Source organism: Macaca nemestrina, chromosome 8 (assembly GCF_043159975.1).
Source record: "Macaca nemestrina isolate mMacNem1 chromosome 8, mMacNem.hap1, whole genome shotgun sequence".
NCBI lineage: Eukaryota > Metazoa > Chordata > Mammalia > Primates > Cercopithecidae > Macaca > Macaca nemestrina.
Genome location: NC_092132.1, coordinates 79,079,489 through 79,101,654, shown reverse-complemented (window position 1 = coordinate 79,101,654; position 22,166 = coordinate 79,079,489). Strand labels below are relative to the sequence as shown.

The 22,166-nt window shown below is 40.3% G+C and overlaps 2 protein-coding genes and 1 long non-coding RNA gene across 9 annotated transcripts in view; 2 read left to right on the top strand and 1 right to left on the bottom strand.

Annotated features, from left to right (window-relative positions):
- Positions 1-3,899, top strand: part of LOC105482188 (tripartite motif containing 55) — a 50,973-nt gene extending 47,074 nt beyond the window's left edge. For all 5 annotated transcript variants that reach the window (XM_011742189.2, XM_011742190.2, XM_011742191.2 and 2 more), the window contains one exon: positions 1,498-3,899. In XM_011742189.2, coding sequence (XP_011740491.1) covers positions 1,498-1,620 — 123 coding nt within the window. In that variant the 3' untranslated portion in view covers positions 1,621-3,899. The remainder of the gene's footprint in view (positions 1-1,497) is intronic.
- Positions 3,488-15,777, bottom strand: LOC105482189 (corticotropin releasing hormone). 3 transcript variants are annotated; one of them, XM_071068160.1, is made up of 4 exons: positions 13,569-15,777; positions 9,856-12,577; positions 5,304-5,607; positions 3,488-4,543 (listed from the first exon to the last, which is right to left on the bottom strand). In XM_071068160.1, the coding sequence occupies exon 4, from the start codon at positions 4,527-4,529 to the stop codon at positions 3,939-3,941; it is 591 nt and encodes a 196-aa protein (XP_070924261.1). In that variant the 5' UTR covers positions 4,530-4,543; positions 5,304-5,607; positions 9,856-12,577; positions 13,569-15,777; the 3' UTR covers positions 3,488-3,938. The 3 variants fall into 3 exon arrangements, with proteins under 3 accessions (XP_070924261.1, XP_011740499.1, XP_070924262.1); XM_011742197.2 differs by having other exon boundaries at positions 9,856-9,990; XM_071068161.1 differs by lacking the exons at positions 9,856-12,577; positions 13,569-15,777 and having other exon boundaries at positions 5,304-5,681.
- Positions 13,758-16,059, top strand: LOC105482190 (uncharacterized). The gene is made up of 3 exons (XR_987429.3): positions 13,758-13,865; positions 14,622-14,725; positions 15,773-16,059. It is a non-coding gene; the product is annotated as an uncharacterized lncRNA (long non-coding RNA).
- The last annotated feature ends 6,107 nt before the right edge of the window (positions 16,060-22,166 follow it).

Here is a 22,166-nt window from a genome sequence, read left to right as displayed (position 1 = left end):
GATGGTCTGTTCATCCAGGCAGAATTCACTATTCACTCAAATTGAATGTTTAGAAATAAGTCTTCTTAGGATATTCCCACATCATTTGGGCTTTTGGGTTTTTTTTGTTGTTGTTGTTTTTTGCATAAACCATACATGAGACTTAAGGGTTTGTTTTTGTTTGTTTGTTCGTTTGTTTATTAGCCAGGGTGAGAAGATTATGGTGGGCAAGGGAGGAGTTCGACATGTAAAAATAGGTGCAGGATTCTGTCAGGATAATGTTTATTTTACTTCACTTTCAAGGACATTGAGGTATCTGACACATTACTGACACAATCTAGTTACATTCTTTTTCAAAAAGCCCAATTTCACTTGATGTTTCCACCATTCCTTCATAGAAAACTACATACTTCAGTTTTATTCTACTGTGGCTGATATGATTTCATGACCCTTTTTAACTTTCTATCAGGAAATGATGTGGCAGCACAAAGGATTATCCCAAAGCCATAAAGACTTAGGATAATTTTATTGCTCTTGAAACATCATCCCCAAACATATGTTTAGGGTAAAATCTGGTAAAGTGCAGACCAATAACTTGTTTTGCTCTCAAGACTATTTTGAGTGGCAGTAAAACAATGTACTTAACTGAAGTTCTGCTTTGCTTGTGCCAGGTATTATCCATTCATATCGCAGCTTCATAAAATCATCCAGTGCTTCTGAGCTGAATGCATGTGGCTACCTCATTGCTTTGAAATCAGTGGCATTCTAATCTGGTGGGATAGTTTTACCAGTGATGTCATCGGAACATGTTTGCTTATTTATCCATAGTTCTCCTAAGAAGAATGGCGTTTGTCATGGTACCTTGAAATGTAAAGAGTTTGAGCTCATAAAATCAAATTGCATTTCAGCAAATATTGGATTTGATTTAATATGGATATGGTTATTAGAATTTATTACCTAGAGAAAAAAATCCCATCATGATTTACCCAAAATTAAGCCTGTAGTTTTGCAAAACGTATAGTAAGATAATATATATGTATGTATATGGTAGAAACTTTTTCAGCAGTGGAGGGATTATATTATGTCCCACAATGTTATGTGGCATAGCAGTGTCATTTAAATTTAGAATATTTTTAAAATTCTGCAAGCTTTTCTAAACCCAATTCCTAGCAGTTTCAATGAGACTCTCATCTGAATAAATCATTTACAAGTGGGCTTTAAAAAAAAAAAAAAACTAGTATAGTCTGAACTCCTTTTTCCCAAGAACTTCTCTTCACTGCATGCATTACTGTTCCTTCTTTTTGTATCATAAGGGTGAATTATTTTCATGACTCTTGGCTGTAGCCAAAATAACCTGAGCTTGCTTTCCATTTCTAATGATTATGTCCCATATAATAATATTGTTATTATAATAATAATTGTTATTATTATACTTTCTCCTCAGTAGAAAAGTGACTGGACCAATCCAAAATTAACAAATCTCTTTTTTTCTCTGATTCCCATTTTCTTCCGTTGCAGATTGGATTTGAGGCTCCTCCCCTCCAGGGACAGGCTGCAGCTCCAGCGAGTGGCAGTGGAGCTGATTCTGAGCCAGCTCGCCATATCTTCTCCTTTTCCTGGTTGAACTCCCTAAATGAATGATATTCATTCCAACTGCTGCCCCTCTGTCTGCCTGGCTGAGATGCATGTGGGCAGCAGGAAGCCCAAGTGAAATTAATATTATGCAAATGATGAAAGGGACCTCTGAACAGGATTTCTGCAAAAATAACCCAAAACTGTAATTCCAGATGACTTATCTAACATATTCGGGGGAGAGACTATTTTGAGAAAATAGTTGCAGAAAGCACTGGAAATAATAAACTTGATCTTATGCAAATCTTTTATTGTGTGGGAAACATTGTGAAGGGTGTGTAAGTGTGGTATATGTGTATGTCAGTCACAAGTGGCAAATGGTGAAAAAAGTGGTCACTATGCTCTTGTCTCTCATAGGCGCTGGCTTTTTGTTATTATATTATAGTAGTTCTCATTTCCTTTACTCTTTAACAGTGCAGGTGGTCAGTGAAAATCAGTGTCAACTCAGAAGTGACTGATTTATCAATACATGGACAAAAAGTAAATCATTGACCAAAGCTATGAAATGTTTCACAAAGTTTTCCTCTTTTGCGTAACAGATATCACGGGATGTACATTCAGAAATGTTCTTTGAATCTGGTGACACTTTCATGGTCCAGAAAGCTGAAGGCCTGGGCATCTCTTATGACATTTTTCTAATATTAGTTTTAGATTTTCATATATTAGGCACTTTAATTGAAAAAGATCTTCCAGCAAGAGCTGTCTACTTTCTCTTGTATTCACTGTGGCACCAATCTGGTAAATTGTAGAACAATTGCATGTATTTAAATATATATACAAACATATCACACACTAAACATATATATATATATATTTAAATCATGCTTTGTTAATATTTGTCCCACCATAATGCCTCCTTCAGAACGTAAGTGTAACTTTACTCTATATGAACTCTTAAATAAATGATGTTTTTAAAAGCTTTGTCTTATAATGATTTATTCAATGTTATGTATTATCTTATTCATTTATTAGTTAAGTGTATTTCAAAGGTCCCAGGATAAGATGCATCTTCATACAAATTAATTTTGAAGTATTAAATATTTGATTGAATTGTTTAAAGCTATAACTAAACTACCAAAGGCAAATGCACTGTAAAACTAATTAAATGTGCTGTTCAGTTTTAGAAATGAATAAAGGTAGTTCATGTTCCTAAGAATAAAAGTGGGTAGGGTTGGCCTAGGCATAAATGTGGAGGATATTTGTGTAACTATTAAAGTCAAAATGTTCTTCATAAGAAAATTTTTCCTATGTGACATTTTATAATGACTAAATTTAGTCATCTTAAGTGGAGATGCTATTAAGTTTCTCTTATTAGAAGTAGTAATTGGAAAATAGCTTACAAAAAACTGTTTCATGGTACCAAAGTAGTAGTTTGACAGAGTGAGTCTTTCTCATAGAAAAAGAATGCAGCATTTTGGTCATATAGTTTGGAGGAATTTCTACCTTGACACTTCCCTTTTCCTTTCATCTTTTCCCCACTCTCTCCAATTATTTCACATCTTTTAATTGATCAGGGCTAAATGTTATTTCCATTATAAAATGATCTTCCCTTTTAGAATTACCATGATTTAGAGCTGCTGGGAGCAACTTCCTGAATTATTAACTCAACCTCAGAGAAGTAGTCCATGGCACAGAGATGAGCCCAACGTGATTGCAGGGTCTGTGTAAGCCACTGATATATGTTTGCATTTTTAGTGGAAAAGTACAATGCAGGAAGTTTTGTTTTTCTTTTCTGGTGCTGAAGACAATTTGGAGGAAGCTAAGAGATGAGAGTATTTCCAGTGTATGAGCACTGAAGAGAAAAAATAAAGTCATGATTACCTTTGCAGCTTTTATTAAAAATATAAATATTCAACATTCTCTTACACAACCAAACTGACCAAGGACTGGAAAGATGTTTTATTACTGAAACGTTTACAAGAAAAAGTTGTTTCAAAGAGCTTACAGATTTAGTCTTACCCACCCAAGAGAATGGCATTCTCTTTGGTTCAAACCACAACAAAAACAATTGGGTGACTTCTGTCTGCTTTTTCAAACAAAACGTTTTCTCACTGGTCTACATTCTCTTTAAAACACCACTAAAAACACCTGGAAACGGAAACTAAACGTAGACAAAACGAATAACATTGTGTTGTTACTGCACGTGAATACACTTTGTGCATGCTAAGTAAGGGGTATAGGCTCTCTCCCTTTCTCCCTCTATGTTTCAAGCTATATAAAAATAAACAAATGGCGTAAGAGCAGCGTTATGGTACAGAATACTGTATTTTTTTTTTTTTTTTTTTTTTTGTGCTAAATGCAGAATCTTTTTGGCCAAACGCACCGTTTCATTTCCCAATAATCTCCATGAGTTTCCTGTTGCTGTGAGCTTGCTGCGCTAACTGCTCGGCCCTGGCCATTTCCAAGACTTCCCGGAGGAGGTGGAAGGTGAGATCCAGGGAGATGGGAGGCTCCTCGGACCGCCTCTCCCTCTCCGTTGCCTCCTGGTGGCCGCCGAGGGCGTTCTCGGCGCCGCGCTCCGCGAGAGCCGCGGGGCTGTCGAGCGAGCGCCGAGGCAGCAGCAGCTGCTGCAGCAACACGCGGAAAAAGTTGGCGGCCGCCTGCTCCGGCGAAGGGCGGCTGCCGCTGCCGCCGGCGAGGAGCGAGGAGGCGGGCGAAAGGGGAGCGGCAGGGCTCTTGTTGAGGTTCCCCAAGCGGAGGAAGTACTCCTCTCCCATGCGGAGCAGGACCGGCCGAGCCTGCGGCTGCTGGGGCTGCTCGGACTGCGGCGGCGGCTGGAAGAAATCCAAGGGCTGAGGGTACTGCGGCGCCTGCCGGGCTCCCGGGACCGGCCCGCGGCTCAGGAGCGCCCTGCATGGCGGGCAGGGCAGGAGAGCCACCAGCAGGACGCCCGCGGACACGAGCAGCGGCAGCCGCATGTTAGGGGCACTCGCTGCGGCACAGAGGTGGGCGGAGGGCGGAATGAGAGAGGGGAAGAGAGAAAGAAAGAGTTGGTGAGAGTTCGCTCAACTGGGAGGTGCACACGAGGTCCTCCTACCGGACTACCTTAGACGTGCTGGCTTCAGTGGTTAGGGTGGGCGCTGTCCGCGGTGCTGAAACACCTGGGGAGCGGGGAAGGGGGTGCCTGCTGGGCTCCGCGCCTAAGCTCAAGCGCTCGCCGGCCAGGAGTGACCCTTCTTTCTAGACTCTGAAGGGACGGTCCCTGCGTCCTCTTTCTAATGATCCTCAAAACTAATTTTCCCGAGCCTAGGGAAGAGCCACAGATTTAAGATTCTACCCGCGCTGACTACCTCCCTTTCGGATATTTCAGCATTTTCTTCCAAATTGATTAACTCCTGCCTCCTGGTCCTCCCTCTCCACCCCTGCCCTTGCTGCTTTCTCTCGGGGATTAGGATAGAAGGGGTTGGGGGAGCTCCTTTACACAGCCAGCTAGGAGCAACTGGCAGCACGGGTAAAGAAGAGCAGCCGTCTAAGTTTGCTTTTGCCACATCCCAGCTACTATTGTAATCTTAAGGAACAGTCCGCGAACACACACACGCACGCACGCGCGCATACACACACACACACACACACACACGCACACACACATGCATACACACGTACACAGGCAGTGGCAGCCGGCTCTGCGGCGCACATCGCGGCAGCTCAGGCAACGCAAAGTTGGTGGTGTGTTCCGTCCAGGCGCTCCCTACCTTCCCAGGCGCTTTGCAGGTGAGCCGGGTGCTGCCGCCTCTCTGCAGAGGGACGTCTCCGGGGCTTTCTCTGGAGGTTGTCTTCCTTTCTCTTTTCTGTTCCCACTCTCTTTTTCTTTCTCTCCTCTCTTTCCCCTCAGTCTCTCAATGGACTTGGTCTCCGAGTTTCTCCACTCCAGAGCCTGGAGTGGGATTTTATAGTGTCGACCCTCTTCAAAAACCACGCAGCATTTGCCTAATAAGCTGACGCTCTCTTGACAGCTCGATTGCGTGCTGCCTCTGCTCCTGCATAAATCATAGGGCCCTGCCAAGGAACGAGGGGCAGAATTTTGCTATCTCAACACTGAATCTCACATCCAATTATATCAACAGATATTTATCGCCTCTTGGTGACGTCAACTAGCCCTAAAATGGAAGGGCTTCTTATGACTTGTCCATTGACAAAAATTCTTGAATGAGATTTCCCAAGTGTGAAAACATATTGACCTCTTACTATGAAAGGCCATATTAGGGGTGTGCAAAGAGACAGCGAATAGGAGGAAGAAGGGGAAGTGGGAAGGAAGGGAGGTGTCCCAGTGCAGACCTGCCAGGAAAGCAGCAGCCAGTTAGAGGGAGTGGATTTGGATGCCCCTTCTCCTAACCTCCCTGACCAGGTGTCTCTGACAACACCTCAGTATCTGGAAATATCCCTTTGCTAGGGACAGAGTCCCACCATCTTTCTGCCTGGAAAAGAATGAAGCATCAGGAGAAGGGTGTGCAGGAACATCTAGCTTTTAAACGTCTATCTGCATTTTCCTCCCAAGAGCAAGCACATAAAGGAGTTATGAGCCTGAGGAAGCAAGGCCAATAAGTCTCTTAAAATTCAGTTGAAGTTTTTAAAATGATGACAAGAGCTACTCCTATGGTGAAGGAGCACAAACCAGGGTTAGTAAGGGGTGTGACAAAGATTTTAGGTTCTCTCAGAAACTCTCTGCTCCTCCTTTGTCTCTCTTCTCACAATCTAAAATTAATTGTGGACTCCCTTTTCTATTCCCAAATTAAAGAGAGAGAAGGCCAGTGAGAGATGCATGAGTTAAACAAGATTTACTTATTCTACTTAATGCAAACTCAGTGAGAGGTGTCCATTCTAACGTCCTAATCTATGTTGAAAAGGCTTAAACTGCTTGACCACAGGGCTAAATTCATCAGTTACATGTTTTCATTGATCAATATTGAGTCTGTAAAAAGTAATCTCATTCATTTCGCCTCCAAATACTATCAACATCCATAATAGTATCCATATCTGGGCCACCCAGGGTGGTTCTTTTTAATCATTTCTTTTTCCGAATGCAAATGTTCTTCATGTGAGCCTGTTAAATAAATAAATGCTCTCTGACGTATCGCCGAATGGAATGGAATGCTAAGCCTGTAAAACTATACTCAATTTTTGAATTAATTGACACTATCATATAGGTGGGAGGCAGTTACCTCTAATTCTGCAATTCAAAATGCAATTCCAAGTTCTTGTGCCTGTGATTCAATTCAGCTTCCAGATAACCATCAGAGTTGTTTATCAGAAACTTCCTGCTCCTCATTTCTGATTACTTCTGCTGCTTCCTTTGTAGCTAATGTGACAAATGATGCAATGCATGTTTCAACTTCCACTTTGGGTCTATACCAATCCACAACTGCTCTTAGGAACAAAGGGAAGGCAGGGAGAGAAATGCTGACAGTTTGCAGAGAAGCCAGCCCATAGTTGGATCACTGCACCATGTTATGTACTTTTGACACAAGAGAACAGAGAAAGAAATGTGCCTACTTGGAAAGATGTGAGTTGTTAATAGATCATGATTATGGAAAATGGTTGAGTTTCTGGGAGAAAGCTGTGTTTTATATTGGTAGGAAAACACACAGAACCTTAGATTTTGTTATTGTGGGCTTTTTTGTTGTTGTTGTTAAGCTGGAATGGGTTCAACATTTTTGCTTACTTTCCTTTATGACCTGTTTTCTGACCCCGTTAGCAGATTTCGGCTTGAATGTCAAGCTGGAGGTGAAACATTGACTTGGAATAGGCAGTTTCAGTGCAGTAAATGGATACAGAAGAGAAACTAGGAAAGGGATGTGGTTATGAGTTTAGCTGGGGAGGTCTGGGAGGTTCTTCCAGAGAAGACACAAGTTTTGGGCTCTGACTAACCCCATTCCCATACCAATCTCTCTCCCATTGGGCTATCTGGGGGATGTTGTTTTAGTATAGCTCCCTCCTCACTGTTGAGTCCTTGCTGTGAGGTTTTCTTGGGGTATGTCATTAATAGAGCCAAAGTGGCTCCAACTAGGGAGTAAGGAAAAAAATGTTCCTGAAGCCCAGAGGAGGAGAAGCTATGCACAGCAGCCTCTACATGCCACAATTTATCTGTATTTGTCTGTTCTCACACTGCTAATAAAGACATACCAGAGACTGGGTAATTTATAAAGGAAAGTGGTTTAATTGACTCACATTATCACATGGTAGGGGAGGCCTCACAATCATGGCAAAAGGCAATGGAGAAGCAAAGGCACATCTTACATGGTGGCAGGCAAGAGAGAGCATGTGGAAGAGAACTCCCTTTTCTAAAACCATCAGATCTGATGAGACTTATTTACTATCACAAGAACAGCATGGGAAAGACCCACCCTTACGATTCAGTTACCTTCCACCAGGTCCCTCCCACAACACGTGGGAATTATGGGGGCTACAATTCAAGATGAGATTTGGGTGGGGACACAACCTAACCGTATCATTATCCAAAATGTATATCTCATTAAATCACCCAGTGTTCACATTAGAAATGACTTAAAGAGATCACTCGGTTTAAATGAGAACCAGAGAATTAAGTGACTTACCTGAAGTCACTCAGCTAGTTAGTGGTAAGGTGAGAATTAGGACTCAGTTCTTTTGATTACCAGCCCATATTATTTGCATAATGTAATGATAAGCTTTGGACTTTCTTTTCCAGCAGAGCACACAAATTTAGGTGAAAAGATGAATTTTAAAACATTTTAGAGCTAGAATCTCACTTTCTTGCCCAGGCTGAAGGCACCATGATAGCTCACTGCAGCCTAGAACTCCAGGGCTCAAGTGATCCTCAGACTCCTGAGCAGCTGGAATTATAGGCATCAATCACCATGCCTGGCCTGAGAAGATGCATTTAAATAAAGTAATATATTCACAGACCAATTGTGGAGTAGCTTCTTATACATTTTCCTTATTTGATAAACTAAGGCATGAGAATGCAGAAATTCTCTGTGCATGCTCACATCTGTGGCACCTGATTTTCAATGTGTGTGCATACATTGCAATTTACTTTCCAGTATTACCAAATTAAAATGCATTAATTTGATTATTCTGCCTAGGTGACCTTTGAAAAAAGTGATCTTTGGATACAGTATGGAGGGTGAAAGGGATTCTTAAAATTATAATATAGATCTATGATTTGAGAAATAACATAATGCAGATAACTTAAATGTGTAGTAAACTAAATATCCAAATCCATAGAAATCACCCCTAACAGATCTGATCTTACATGTAGGAATAACTTCTGGAAAGGAGTCATTGGAGAATCAATTTAAATGCTTTTAGAACCTAAAAACACAATCCAAGAAACATGGGCACAAAAACAGGGATTACTTTATGTTTTAAGTCTTTTTTTTAATGGTTACATAATATACAGTATAGGTAAATTAAAACAGACCCGACACAACAGTCTAATAAAGAAATACCAGAAATAATAGGTAACTGGTGGGCATATTTTTGTCACTTGCATCACCTTATACCTTCACAAGCTTCTATTAGCATAGCTCGTGGCAAAAAAACACCATCTCCAAGTTGGCTAACAGAAACATTTGTTGAAATAAATCTACCATTTCCAATGACAGCCTTCAGAAATGCCTAGGGTGGACAGGTGGTTTGGTAATTGTTTATAACTCTTCTTTACATAGATTAAGTAACTGTCTTCTGCTTCCACAGGAGGAAAGGTTCTCAAACAGCAAAATATCTAACTGCTTCACTGGCAACAATAACTTTTGTTAATCTCTTCTGATTATCAAAGCCATATGGACTCTTTGCAAAAACTTAGAAAAATCAGAAAAGCATAAAGAATATAAAATTCCTCAGAATATCAGAATCTAAAGATCACAGAAAATTAATATTTTGTTGTTTCCCTTGAGCATTTTTCCTGAGCTCATAATCATAATTTAGATAATACCATGTTCTTAATACTGAATATCTGCTTTAAAAAAAAAACTCTCATTTTAACACTTAAAATAATTGAGAGAGTAAATTTCAAATGTTCTCATCACCAGAAATTGGTAAGTGAGGTAATGGATATGTTCATTAGCTTGATTTAGCCATTCCACAATATACACACATATCAAAACATGTTATACACCATAAACAATTTTTATTTGTCAATTTACATTAATTAATTCACTGAAAAATAATTTGTTGAAGAAATCTTCCCCAGGTTCCTATATTAGGTTTAGCACCTGTGCCTTATATTTTCCTAACAGCATGAATGCCCTTCATTGTAAAGCTCACATTTTGTTATAGTTACTGGTACAATATGTGCCTCCTTTGCTGGACAGTAAACTGTGTAGCAGGACTTTGATTGTCTTTGTAAGTTGCCATATCCATTTATCTTGCCCCAAACATGGTAGATTTCCAGTGAGCCTGCTGAATGAATGAAATGCAGAAAATCTGTTGAATGAATAAAGCATAAAAATTACCCATAAACCGTACATATTATCCAGACATAACTAAATAACATTTTATAGTTAAAATTTTATAATCTACTTTTTTCCACTTAAAATTATATCTCAAGCATTTTCCTATATCCAAATGAAATCCTTTTTTTATTGCGTGGTATTGCATCAAGATGTGCCAAATTTTCTATTCATTCTTCATTGTTGATCACTGCCCAAATGACCTGCTTTTTATTCTTTTTCATCTTACTCTTGCACTTTTAAGTAACATACCCACAGAATTATTTCTTGATTCTTCAGATATAAGCAATATCTATTAACTTCTTAACTCCCAGATTGTAAGATGAGATTATCTATCCCTTCAACTTTTCAGACACCCTCCTTCACCTTGATCTCTCAGTCTCTTTCGTCTATACTTTTACTTCTAGATTGTCCATGTTAATTATTTTTATAATCATAGTTAAATCTTTCATGCTTTTGTGCTTTTAGTATAATTGATTCTACACTTGATCTTAGCCAAAGGGCCAAGAACCTCTAGATAGATAGATAGATAGATAGATAGATAGATAGATAGATAGATAGATAGACAGATAGACAGACAGATAGATTCTAAAAGTGGGAAGCCAATATAGTTTTTAACTATTGACTATGTAAATTGTTCACTGAAGAGTAAGATCATGGACTCTGATTACATTTGTTATCTTGTTTTTTCTACAATTTTCTATTGACACTTTTATATTTTTTATATTCCCATTTTGGTTTTTTCCTAGAATTACGAACTGTCTTAATTTTTTTTTTTCAAATTTTCAATCATGATAAGTAATCTATTAAGTCTTCCCCCTCCCTCTTTTTAAGACCTCAATCCTTGAGCACGCTAACCTGCTGCTTTCAAACTAGTTACTTTCTAAATCTGACGCACAGGTGTCTTCCTGGGACTTCTCTTTTCTTCTTCCCTGGATTGAATTCTCTGTCCAGAATCACAGGACTTTTTCCCTCTTGATTTCTGAATTTTATTTTGCTAGAGAACATCCTCAGGTAACTTTCTAGGAAAGGATGTATGTGACACATATTTTCTGACTCCTTGCATTCCTGAAAATGGTTATATTTTATCCAGATATTTGAGTGATGCTTTACCAAGGTATATAATTTCAGGTTAAATATAATTCTCTTCTAGAACTTTAAGTATTATTCTCTTGTGTTGTATTATCCAGTGCTGCTGATAAGAAATCCAGTATCATTCTAATTTTCCTTTTCTTTCTTTCTTTCTTTTTTATTTTCACAGAGTCTCACTCTGTCACCCAGGCTGGACAGTGTAGTGGTGTGATCTCAAATCACTGCAACCTCTGCCTCCTGGGTTCAAGCGATTCTCCTACCTCAGCTTCCAAAGTAGCTGGGACTACAGGCATACACCACCATGCCTGGCTAATTTTTGTGTTTTTAGTAGAGATGGAGTTTCACCATGTTGGCCAGACTGGTCTTAAACTCCCAACCTCAGATGATCCACCCGCCTCAGCCTTCCAAAGTTCTGGGATTACAGGAGTGAGCCACCATGCCCAGCCTGATTCTCATTTTTCACAGGACCTTTTTTCCTATTATCTCCTGAAGCTTTTAGTCTCTTCTTTTTTTGTTGATGTTCTGAAATTTTAGAATGGTCTTTGGGTCTTTTTTTATGTACTAATTTTAATTTGGAGGCTCTTACTCTTCAAGGGTGAAAAAAAAAAACTCCTATATTATTTATGTTATAATTTTTTTCCATTTTTCTCTATTCTTTCTTTTTGGAGATTTCTATTATGAGATGTTCTCCCCTCTATTGGCCATCTGTGTTTACTATTTTCTGTCCTGTTAGAACTTTTAGTTTGCGGTTCTACTTTCTAAGATACTCTTCAATATCTTCCAGCTCTTCAGTTACTTTCATTTTACAACTGCATATTCAAACTCCAGACTTTTTATTCTTTCTCCATATGTTTTTCATAACTCCTGTTCTTGCTTTACAGTGGAATGTTCTCTCCGATTTCTTTAAGAATGTTAACTAGAAGGTTTCTAAGTTTTCTTTCTTTCTCTGAATTATCTATTCCATCCGTGGTCATTATTTATCTTAAATTCTCAATTTTATGCTGGAGATCTTTGTGAAATCCCTGAAGGTGACCCTGTGTATGATTGGTAGCACCCTCATGTTTAATAGTTATTCAGTACAAAGCTGATGAAGAACCCTGTGTGCAGGGTAAGGAGCCTGCTTCTCGCCAAGCAGTCTTCCTTCCAGGGTGATCACACAGTGAACTAGTCTTTACTCGGGATATGCATGAATGTCATATTGTCAATTTTATTTAAGAAAAATGTATGTATTAGTTTTCTGAGTATGCCGTAGCAAATACCAGGCTGGATAACTTAAACAGCAGAAATATATTTTCTCCATTCTGGAGGCTAGAAGTCCAAGATCAAAGTGTCAACAGAGTTGCTTTCTTCCCAGGCCTCTCTCCTTGGCTTGTAGTTGGCCATCTTCTCCCTGTGCCTTCACACGGCCTTTCCTCTGTGCATGCCCATGCTTCCATCTCCTCTACCTACAAAAACACCAGCCATATTGGATTAGGGCCAACCCATATGACCTAATTTAACCTTAATTACCTCTTTAAAGGCCCTGTTTCCAAAAACAGTCATATTCTGAAATATGGAAAGTTAGGACTTCAATATGTGAATTTTTCTGCATCGAGGAGACACATTTAGGCCAATAACAATATATTTGTCAATGTTTATTTCTTTATTTGCTTGTTGGCTAACAGGCAGACATTTGAATGTCTGGCATTCTCCACATGGGATGAGAAAAACTGGTGGAGAGGTTGACTCTTCCATATATAAACTTTCAAGTATTCCTCGTATTTTTGACCCTTTTCACATTTCTGTCTTTGGCAAGACTTGGAGATTCTGAGCCTTGAGCCCCTCCTAGGCTCTGCAGTTGTGCTCCTCCCTCAGCTGCCTGCCTCCTACAGCCGCTTCCTCCACATTGTCCTTGGGAGACACTGCATCTTCTTTGTCCTGCACCTTCCTGTGCCTTTGTGGACCCCTTACAGCTGCTTTCTCTCCCTTGCTTCCCCAAACACCATCTCTGCTCTCATTATTTCAGAAGTTTGCTAAACCCTCTCACCTGCTTACATTTTTTATCCTGTTCTTTTCATCATTTGGGGTTTATACGATCATTTTAATGGAGTCTCAAAGAAATGACAGGTAAACACACATGCATTTTGGAAAGACCCCTCTGAATGCAGTATGGAGGGTACATTGGTGGGGCAGGAAGGCAGAAAACAGACTTGTGGTTTTTGGGTTATTAGCCCTGGGCCTCCACAGAATGAGCATCACAGGCCCAGGGACGACAGGAAGTGTGGAAGGCAAGGGCAGCGTCCCAGGAGCCCAGGACTCTCTACCTGTGGGCAGCCACATCGCTGTCCACGTTTTGGTGGGAACAGTTCCCCATCAATCAAAAATTCTGTCACCACCCATGAGTCATCACTGAGTACCTTACCTCCTTTCCTAAGAAAATGGCAAGGACTTTGTTACCTGTGCATCTATTTTTCCAGAAGTTGAGAAGTAACTGACCCTGGGAAGATGACTCAGAGCATCAGAAAACCAGCACGTTTCTGCTTCTCTTACAAGCCCTGGTCTTGACAGACACAATTGCCCTTTCTATTTACATCATAATACATCGATTGTGCTGTTTCAGACTCCAGGTAATGGATGGAGGGCAGTGAGAGGATGTGTGTGAACTTTCTGTCATGAAGGACAATTTACAGGAACTAATCATCCTGCAACGGTCGCTCAGAAAAAAGAAATTCATCAACCAGGCACCCCGAATAGGTATTTATATTCATGAACATCACTTGACTCTGAAGAAAGAGTTCCCAAAGAAGCCTCCTAGGAATGTTGCTGGTGTCATAAAAATGGAAGGGAAAAGTTAAAGAAAAGTTAAACTCATATTTTACTGCAGAATTTATTAGTGTTTTTTTATTCAGCAGTGTAAATCCCTAAGGCTTTAGCATTTCCCAGACTTATTTGACCACAGAACATGTTTATCATTGGACAAACTGGGAAATATCATAAGCCCAAAGGCATTTTATGAGGAGTCCAGCTAGACTTTTTTTTCTTTATCATTTAAGTTCATGATTAGAGCTACTAGTAATTTTCTACCACTCCAAGGAGAAAATTTAAAATGTCACTTTTTGCCCTGAAGAGAGGGTCTCAGGGTATGGAAATTTGTCTGTTTTCACTCCTTCTGAGGATTACCTGTCCTAGGAAAGGTCATCTTCCAACAAGAAGCTGCCAAACCTCTACTCACCATCCATGAAATGGTCAACTCTGTTTGCATAATCACCCTTAAAGGGTGATTATGGGAAACCTATGTCTGAAAAAGAAAGGATCTGATTTTCCACATTCACTGTTCTTTTTGCATTTTAGGAGTAATCTGAGCAACAACATGGTCAGGATAACAGAAAAAGACTTAGTGACCTTAAGCAGCAGTGATGTTTAATGCACCTATTCATATAAAGTATAGATACATAGTTGAGCCTCACCTCATTTCCCAACTTGTTTTCTTTGTATTTTAATTCCAAATAGTTGTAAAGTTCCTGGTCAGAGGAAGGAGTTGGTCTCTACAGAAATGTAGCCCAGTGGAAATCCATGGACCTACCTTGCAAAGGAGAACCTCTTTGAGTAGGCAGGTGTGTCCTAGACGAAACTGGTTGCAGTGGATGAAGTTGGGCTTTTCATAGGGGAAAGTCAGTTATTCGAGAAACAACAAGCAATGAGGGCTACAGAGGTGGACAGAAACTTGGGAGGCCAACATTCAGGAGCTGTGGATTTCAAAGATGTTACAGGTTGTGGGTTCAGACCTTTCGCAAACCTTGGAACAAGATCTTTTCATCTTCAAGGCTTCTGTTATCCACCTGTAGAACGTTCTCTTCATTTTGAGAGCTAGTTATTTCTGTTTATGTGTGTGTGTTTATCTGTCTGTCCCCCAGTTCAGTTATGAACTTACTTCCCACTTCTTTTAGTCCATGACTCCTAATATACTGCTTAAGCATGGTACATGTTTGTTGTTGGGTATTGACTATGTGTGTCCTATTTAGGAGAAAGGCTACATCAATTCAAAATGGTCTCATAATTGTGAAAGCCAATGAGTCCTTGAAGTGTGATTATGGGAAACCTATGCTGGAAAAAGAAAGGATCTAATTTTCCACAGTCACTATTCTTTTTACATTTTAGGAGTGTTCTGAGCAACAACATTGCCAGGATAATAGAAAAAGACTTAACAGCCCTAAGCAGCAGTGATGTTTAATTCTTCTATTTATATGAAGTTAAATATAGATACATATTTGAGCCTTACCTCATTTTTCAACTTATTTCTTTGTACTATAATTCCAAACAGCTATAAAGTTCTGCCTTGTGCTAAGGTGCTTTTATGTTTTCAGAAACAATGATAATTGTAATAAAGGGATGTTTTTAATTTGAATGGAGAAATACAATTATATAACCTGATAGATTTATTCTATAAAAGTGCTATTCTGCTTTTTGAAGTAGGACAGTGCTGGGGACTAAATGTTTGTGTACCCCAAAAATTTGTATGTTGACACCTAATCCCCAATGTGATGGTATTTGGAGGTGGGGCCTTTGGAAGGTAATTAGGTCATGAGGGTGGAAACCCCATGAGTGGGATTAGTGCCTTTATAAAAAGAGACAGAAGAGATGATCTCTCTTCCTCTCTGCAGTGTGAAGATACAATGAGAAGTCATCCACCTGCAAACTAGGAAGAAGGCCCTCGCCAGACACTGGATCCACTGGTGCATTGATCTTGGATGTCCCAGCCTCCAGAACTGTGGGAAATAAATGTTTGTTATTGAAGCCATCTACTAGTCTATGGCATTTTTTTTTTTTTTTTTTTTTTTTGGCAGCTCAAACTGACTAAGGTGAGCAGCATATCTGATTCTTGTTTGTAATGGAATTCGTTCTAATATCTTTACTTAAATATTTCACTACAAACAAAGCACTTCAAAGCAGCTTTACAACACTTTTCTGTGGGGACACACTAGGGGACACACTAGACTTCTAAGTATGACATTTGTCAAGCTACTTGAATACAGGTCTGACTCTTGTTTTCTAGCTGCGTGACCTTGGACAATTTATTTAAATTTTCTTAACTCATTTCCCTTTTTTTTTTTTTTTTGTCAAACCAATATTAAATGTAAGTCTCCTTATTTGTTTCTCTTGTGGGAGTAAATGAGATAGTGCACTCAGGGCCTAGTTATAAGTATTCAATAAACATTTGTCATTGTTGTTGGGGTAATGATGTGTTGCTTGGTACTGTTGAAGGTGGCAATTCTGTCTAATCTCAGGTCCTCCAAGCCTACATTCTGTGCTCAGTCACAATAAGTGTTTATTAATGAAATAAAAGAATAAGATAAATATACTCACTAGGTTTTTCTTCTAATATTAGAAGCTTTCAGCCGCCTAGTTGATTGAAGATGTTTTTTGAATTTATAGACTTTATTTTAGATTGAGAGAAAAATTGAGGAGAAAGTAGAAAGTTCTCATAGATTCTTTCTCCCCACCCCAACACCACCCCTCCCTTTAGCTTCCCCCTATTATTAACATCTTGCAGTTGTTTCAGTTGATGAGCCAATATTGATGCATTATTATTAACTAAAGCCCATGGTTTCCATTAGGGTTCACTGTTGGCATTTTATATTCTATGAGCTTTGACAAATGCGTAGTGTCATGTATCCACCATTACAGTATCATACAGAACAGTTTCACTGCCCTAACAGTCCCCTAAACTTCCTCTATTCATCCCTTCCTGCCCTCAGCCCCTGGCAACCATTCATTCTTTTAGTTTCTGTAATTTTGCTTTTTTCCTAGAAAGACATGCAGTTGGAATCACACAGTATGGAGCTTTTTCTGACTGGTTTCTTTCACTTACACAATATATATTTTATATGTGTAAGTTCCTCCATGTTTATTTAAACAAAGCTATGTTTTTACTTAGGAATAGAGTCATTTTTATGGGAATTATCCATTTGGCTAACATATCTCTTCTTAATAAATCCTCATTTAAGGACTGCTTCCCTGTTGAAACTCCTATTCTTAGTCTAATTTATTAATTTAACTGAAAACAGGCACACTCAAAGAGGAATTTGCATCTTAAGGAGAGATTAAAAACAATAATTAAAAATGATTAGTAATTAAGTGCTAATTGGTAATGAACTGCTAATTAAAAGCAAAATTCAAGAGTATATGTATGCCTTTTTCCTTTCGTGATTAGTAAGTCCATCACTTCCTGGTGGGAGCCTCGATTATACCACAGGCTGTTAGGGACCTGTCAGATTCTCCTAAGGTAACATGAATTATTACTCATAGCGAACTGGCTGGAAATTCTTTTTTTAAATTATAACTATCTATAACTTAATTGCTTCTGTATGACTTTACTATCATTCCATTCTTGGTATCCTTCTAAGGTCAAGGTAATAGAAAAGAATCATTCATCATAAAGTTTAAAACTCCCCTTTTACTCATCTTGTCTGTCTCCCTGATTGGATCTCTGGAGGATCCTCCCTTTCTCCAGCTTGAGATATTGGGGGAACCTGCCCCCAGTATTTCAATGTAAGTTCTATTTTCTATAAGTGTTGGCCAGCTGAGAAATAAAGAAAGAGTACAAAGAGAGGAATTTTACAGCTGGGCCACTGGGGGTGACATCACATATCGGTAGGACTGTGATGCCTGCCTGAGGCTCAAACCAGCAAGTTTTTATTAAGGGTTTCAAAAGGGGAAGGGATGTAAAACAGGGAGTAGTTACAAAGATCACATGCTTCAAAGGGCAAAAAGCAAAACAAAGATCACATGCTTCTGAGGGAACAGGACAAAGGCAAAGCAGAACTACTGATAAGGGTCTATATTCAGCTATGTGTGTACTGTCTTGATAAACATCTTAAACAACAGAAAACAGGGTTTGAGAGCAGAGAACTGGTCTGACCACAAATTTACCAGGGCAAGTTTTTTCCCACCCTAATAAGCCTGAGGGTACTGCAGGAGACCAGGGCGTATCTCAGTCCTTATCTCAACAGGATAAGACAGACACTCCCAAAGCAGCCATTTATAGACCTCCTCCGAGGAATGCATTCCTTTCCTAGGGTATTAATATTAATATTCCTTGCTAGGAAAAGAATTTAGCAATATCTCTCCTACTTGCACATCCATTTATAGGCTCTCTGCAAGAAGAAAAAAATCGTTCTTTTGGCCCTACCCCGCAGGCAGTCAGACTTTATGGTTGTCTTCCCTTGTTCCCTAAAAGTCACTGTTATTCTATTCTTTTTCAAGGTGCACTGATTTCATATTGTTCAAACACACATGTTTTACAAACAATTTGTACAGTTAACACAATTATCATGGTGGTCCTGACATGACATACATCCTCAGCTTATGAAGATAACAGGATTAAGAGATTAAAGACAGGCATAAGAAATTATAAAAGTATTATTTGGGAACTGATAAATGTCCATGAAATCTTCACAATTTGTGTTCCCCTGCCACAGTTCCAGCTGGTCCCTCCATTCGGGTCCCTGGCTTCATGCAACAAGGAGATGGGGACAGCACAGATACAGCTGCCTTCATGCCTTCCCAGGGTGCCAGCCCCAGACGAGCAGGCCTCTTCTGGACTTAATTTCCTTGATAATTTTGTGTTCATCCTGTTCCACTAGATACTCTAAGATACAGTTTCTTCTGCAGCCCTTCAGCCTTCCCTCTCAGCTTTTTAAAGTTTACAGCCTTCAAGCGCTTACAAACAGTATGTCACTCCTCTGGTCTTAATTTAGAAAATGCGCAAATATATTTACTTGGCTTTTGGAGTGCTTTTTAAAAAGCCACCTTCCTGGGCCCTTGAACTTTTCATAGATGGGGAAAGAGAAGATTCTTCACCAAACTGCCTGAGACTGGGTGGTTTGGATTTCTTTAAAACAGCTGTTGTTTCCTTCCTGCTGTCATTTCTGCATCTAATCATGGGGGCAGCTCCTGATCAAAGAGCATTGTACTGGTGAGGCACCCATTCTCCCACATACGGGCTGACCCCTGGTGCAGAGTGAGTGAGGTGAGCCTGGTCAGGATGGGGTTGGGAGCACCAAGAAAGAGATGGCTCAATGCAGGGCCCTCGTGTCCACACAAGTTTCATTCACATCCCCAAAGCAGTGTCGAGCTCCTGAAGCCACATCAACTCTCCAATACTAAGCCCCTAGGTTCTTTGAGCAAAGTAGTAGACTGAGAACCAAGAAGACAATGAAGAATAAACATTAACAATGGCTGAAAATTGGGGTTTTAGGTTTTTTATGAAATACGAAAATACCAATCACATTTGTATCTGTTGGGGTTTTATCAGAAATCTTCTAGGGGAACTGTGATGGTTAATATTTAGTGTCAACTTGATTGGATTGAAGGATGCAAAGTATTGTTCCTGAGTGTGTTTGTGAGGGTGTGGCCAAAGGAGGTAACATTTGAGTCAGTGGACTGGGAGAGGCTGACCCACCCTCAATCTGGGTGGGCACCGTCCAATCAGCTGCCAGTGTGGCTAGAATAAAGCAGGCAGAAGTTGGAAGATAAGAACACTTGTTGAGTCTGCCGGCCTTCACGTTTCCCCTGTGCTGGATGTCTTCTGCCCTTGAATATCAGACTCCAAGTTCTTCAGCTTTTGGACTCTTGGACTTACACCAGTGATTTTCCAGGGGCTCTTAGATCTTCGGCCACAAACTGAAGGCTGCACTGTCAGCTTCCCTACTTTTGAGGTTTTGGGACTCAGACTGGCTTCCTTGCTGCTCAGCTTGCAGATGGCCTATTGTGGGACTTCACCTTGTGATCATGTGAGTCAATACTCCCCTTCACGTATACATCTATCCTATTAGCTCTGTGCCTCTGGAGAACCCTGACCAATACAGGAACTAAAAGAGGCTAAGCAGTTCTCAGAACTAACCACTGAGACTTTTCCTCTAGGAACTTTGGGGTACTGCAGCTCCTTCTCTTTTGGTCAAAAAAACTGCAATCATGGCTTCTCTTGTTTATGATTCTTCCAGAAGCTTTATGTGTTTTCTTTCTTTCTTTCTTTTTTTTAATCACTCATCCTCTCTCCTGGAACTCTGCTAGGAAGTAGAAGTGATTATCTACATTCCATAGAGGAAGAAGTGGAGCTCAGAATGGGTAAGTAACTTGGCTGATGTCTCCCAGCTGATATGTGGAGGGGTGTTGGGGTTCCCAAAGAGCCCCTCCTTTCCCTTTCTCTTCTCCTTCTCAATCTGGGGAGGGGTGGGACAGCATCACATGGTTTTGAAGGGAGAACCCCATATGTATGCCATGCTCCCAGTTTGTCTCTTCCCTCAGCACTAACTACAAGGCATGATCAAGAGGAATACTCTCTGTTTATGCTCATGTCGTTCAAGAGAAGACTAAATCAGCAGACTCAGCCAGAGCATCCCCGGAAACTTACCTGAGCACTGTCCATAGTAATTCTTCTGTTTGCTGCTGGGTTTCCTTCATCAGTTTTAATCCTTACACCTCTTCTGTAAAAACCATGCTGAACATCCATTCTGTCCTTGCTTAGTGGGGCCATTCCCAGGAGCAATGGTTACAACCTACTAACAAATGCGCTTATGCAGATCCTCAAAATAGAGTCAAACTTCCCCACATCTTAGGGCCTGGGAAAGATTTGCAGTTTCTCATTCTATAATGGAAGTTATAAGTTGATGTTGATGCCTCATATCAGTTTCCAAATTAATATTTGCTATATGGAGGCCTGCTAATTAATATGAATCTTTGCTGAAGGTTCAGATCAGCTATTTGAAATGGGAAGAAGGTAGAAAGCAACTTGCAAATTCTGTGCATAATTAGGTGAGGAACAAGCTCACATGATGAAGTAAACAACTGGGCAACATTTGCATGATTCCTTTTTCTTCCAACACAAGACAAGACACAGGGAGCTGACTAGCATTCTGCCTTTGCTGTGAGTCTTACTTCTTATTTCTCCACCATTTGGGAGGATTCTCAAAGCCAAGCACAGACAACACTGTTTTGCCAACATTTTCTTATATTATCCAAGGGACTGCCAGGCAGCAAAGGTTACCCTTCCAAAGTCAACCTGACATAGGTGTCTTCTGTTTCTGTAACTTTTCCCTCAGCTGATACACTTGTGTCCAGAGAAAGGCCACAATTTAGGTTCTGACCTCTGAATGCCAACCAGCCACAGAGTACTGAAAACGTTATTACTTAACCCCAACACTTACTGAGTATCTACTATGCCCTAGAACCTGTGCTAGAGTTGAAGATAAAAATGAACAAGTGAATGTCCTGCTGCCTTTGAGGTATTCTCTGTCCACTGGAAGAAGACACATTAAAGACACCATTATGGTGAGTGTTCTGCAGGTACACAGGAGGGAGTCTACCTCTGGTGGGGGAAGTAGGAAGGGTTCAAGAAGAGCTCCCAGAGGAGGCAATGCCTGTTGTGAGACTAGAAAGAGGATCAGGAGCTGGCCAATGAGCAGCGGAAGGGGGCTCATTCTAGACAGGGTGCTCCTGACACAAAGAGGCCAAGCTGTGAGGAAGTTCCCAGTGTTCCAGAAACTACAAGTGGTTTCCTAGAGTGTATGAAGTTGTGCACACAGGAAAGTTCTCACAGGTAAAGTTAGAAAAGGCCTGCTCCTGAACCTGAGATGTGGTTCTTGGTGGACAGAGTCAACGAGGGCTTTCAACAGGGAAAATACATGGAAGGATGTATATTTTAGAAAACACACTCAAGCTTGTTGGGCTAGATGGACATGTCAAATAAAGATGATAATGAGCATGTTGGGTGACTACTGTGTGCCAGGCACAATGCTGGGATGGCAAGGGCACAGACACCAGTCAGAAATCTTCCAGCTGAGTTGGGTCAGCTGGGAGCAGCCCAAGGTGCCAAAGAAGCCATCAAACAGCATGGTTAACATACCCATGCCTTCCCAGATCCAGATCCCAGCTCTGTGGGTTATTAGTTATGTGGCTACGTAGCTCAGGGAACTTCTCTGTGTCTCAGTTTCTTCACTGGTGAAATGAGGAAAACAGGACCTACCTCATAGAGGTATTGCTGTGAGGATTAAATGC